General features: G+C 49.0%; 2 protein-coding genes across 2 annotated transcripts; both read left to right on the top strand.

The window, feature by feature from the left end:
- Positions 1-324: 324 nt before the first annotated feature.
- Pmar_PMAR027042 (dolichol phosphate mannose synthase, putative) lies at positions 325-1,315 on the top strand (the record flags this gene model as incomplete). Its single annotated transcript, XM_002768425.1, has 4 exons — positions 325-545; positions 592-750; positions 793-922; positions 1,196-1,315. 4 exons carry the CDS (start codon positions 325-327, stop codon positions 1,313-1,315), a joined length of 630 nt encoding a protein of 209 aa, XP_002768471.1.
- Positions 1,316-1,442: 127 nt separating this feature from the next.
- Pmar_PMAR027041 (hypothetical protein) lies at positions 1,443-1,819 on the top strand (the record flags this gene model as incomplete). Its single annotated transcript, XM_002768424.1, has 3 exons — positions 1,443-1,502; positions 1,557-1,668; positions 1,713-1,819. The coding sequence occupies 3 exons, from the start codon at positions 1,443-1,445 to the stop codon at positions 1,817-1,819; spliced, it is 279 nt and encodes a 92-aa protein (XP_002768470.1).
- Positions 1,820-1,931: the final 112 nt, after the last annotated feature.

Here is a 1,931-nt window from a genome sequence, read left to right as displayed (position 1 = left end):
CCGGCTGCGATACTGCCGAAGCCGAGTTGATGGGGGAAGTGATGAATGTCCGTACTGCGACGCTCAAGTCACGGAGGATGTGAGACATTTTTTGTACGAGTGCGAGCGATGGAAGAGCCAACGGGGGGCATTAATTCGAGAAGTGAACCTGCGAGGGCTAACGTGGCCTCCCCAGGGGGAGACTGTCATCAGAAGCCGGGATCTGGCGCTGGTACTCGAAGGGTTTCTGCGAAGGACTGGAAGGGTCTTCAGAGACTAATGCCGCCTGCCCAACGCCGAGGATGAGTCATCTTGAATGACCGTATGGGAGAAATACGGGACGAAATGGAACTCAACGGAGCGGAGACTAACGAGCCGCAGAAGGGCGGCTACAGAAGGAATCATGTTGGCGGCAAATGGCCAGAGAATGGCCGTGCCGCGTCCAAGATTGAGAAGAAGAAGAAGAAGAAGAAGAAGGATGCTGACCTCCAGCACGAACCTGAGTCGGTTCCTGCTGTGGCGGACCCTGTGCTTAGGATGGAGGCGGAGTTTACAGTGGGTTCTAGGTACTACATGTGGTGCGACTAAGTGATCACTATATGGCACTACTAGATACTGCCGTGATGGCGGTATTGGATTTCAGTGGTCTCTTTTTCGACGTATCATCTCGGAAGGAGCGACCTTGTTGGCCATAGGAGTGTCCAAATCCAGTGATCCCATGTCTGGGTTCTTCTGCACAACTAAGGAGGTCTTCAATCGTGGCTACAAGCAGTAATGATGATGATCCTAATTTGGTGGGAGGATGGGATGCAGGTGCAATCCGATCGGCTTCAAGATTGGGCTAGAGTTGATGGTACGTTGTAAGGCGAGTCCAGTCGTAGATGTTCCGATAACATTCCAAGAGAGAACTGCTGGTGAATCTAAGCTCACTATGAAGCAGAATGTAAGCCATTATGGTATATGGCTATTCGTAACCTACTCGTTATGCACACTGATGATCTTGGAATCATTTATGTAGAGTTGGGAGGTCAAATCCAGGACACGTCGACTGAGACTGTGAATCGATTCACTCAGCGTATCGTATTCACATAGTCGTACATTGAAAGTAGAGTCACTTCGACATATCAGCTTCCATCACGGTATGTGGGTTCACACAATACTACTCGATTGAATCTAAGTCATTTTCAAGAAGGAGTGGTATGGTTATTATTTGCAGGTGCAATATGTGGAGCAATTGGCGAGTCTCTATTTCGAGAAGTACTTTGTATTCATCCTACTACTACCTCTCATTATTGTATTCTTCGTGGCTTACTGGAAGGGATCGATTCAGTGGTAGTGAATGGGTGTGCGAAAGTCGGCAGCAACAATCGAATCGTTTCTACCTCAGCGTTCTGATGTGAGTTCAGTGATTGTCAATGTACGGTGACGAGGGAACGTAAGGCGTAGTTCACTTTTTGGTCCCCATGGCAACTGGTCCTGCTTCACAAGACCGAATTGATGAGATAAAAGCCAAAATGAAGGAGGTAATATAAGAAGCTCGAGCCCTTTCCAGTGTAGGTGAATGGGCATCCCTTTAGGAGGCTGCTGAGGTGCTGTGGCGCAAGAAACTCCGGGATCGACTTAGAGGAGCTCGGAAGGGAACGGATGGTGTTGAAGTGACCAGGCAGGCACTCAATTCTCGGGATAAGAGTAAGGAGTCGCCGTATTGTAGTAGGGGTAGTAGTAGTGGTCAGGTATTACGAAAATCGCCAAGTTGCTGAACCGACTGCGTAGACTGTCTGGCGAGCCCTCTTCCGATGGAACCATCTCCGAGATGAAGAAACTTAATTGCACTATGTAGTACTCGGTAGTGTAGAGGGTTTGATGGGGAGTATGATGTCAGGTACTCCAGTGAGTTGGCATCAGCGTTGGCGGATGGTACCTCGTCAATGAAGGTTAAGGACGTCCATAAA

Source organism: Perkinsus marinus, assembly GCF_000006405.1.
Source record: "Perkinsus marinus ATCC 50983 genomic scaffold scf_1104296968352, whole genome shotgun sequence".
NCBI classification, from domain to species: Eukaryota; Perkinsozoa; order Perkinsida; family Perkinsidae; genus Perkinsus; species Perkinsus marinus.
This window is presented reverse-complemented; position numbering and strand designations above follow the sequence as displayed.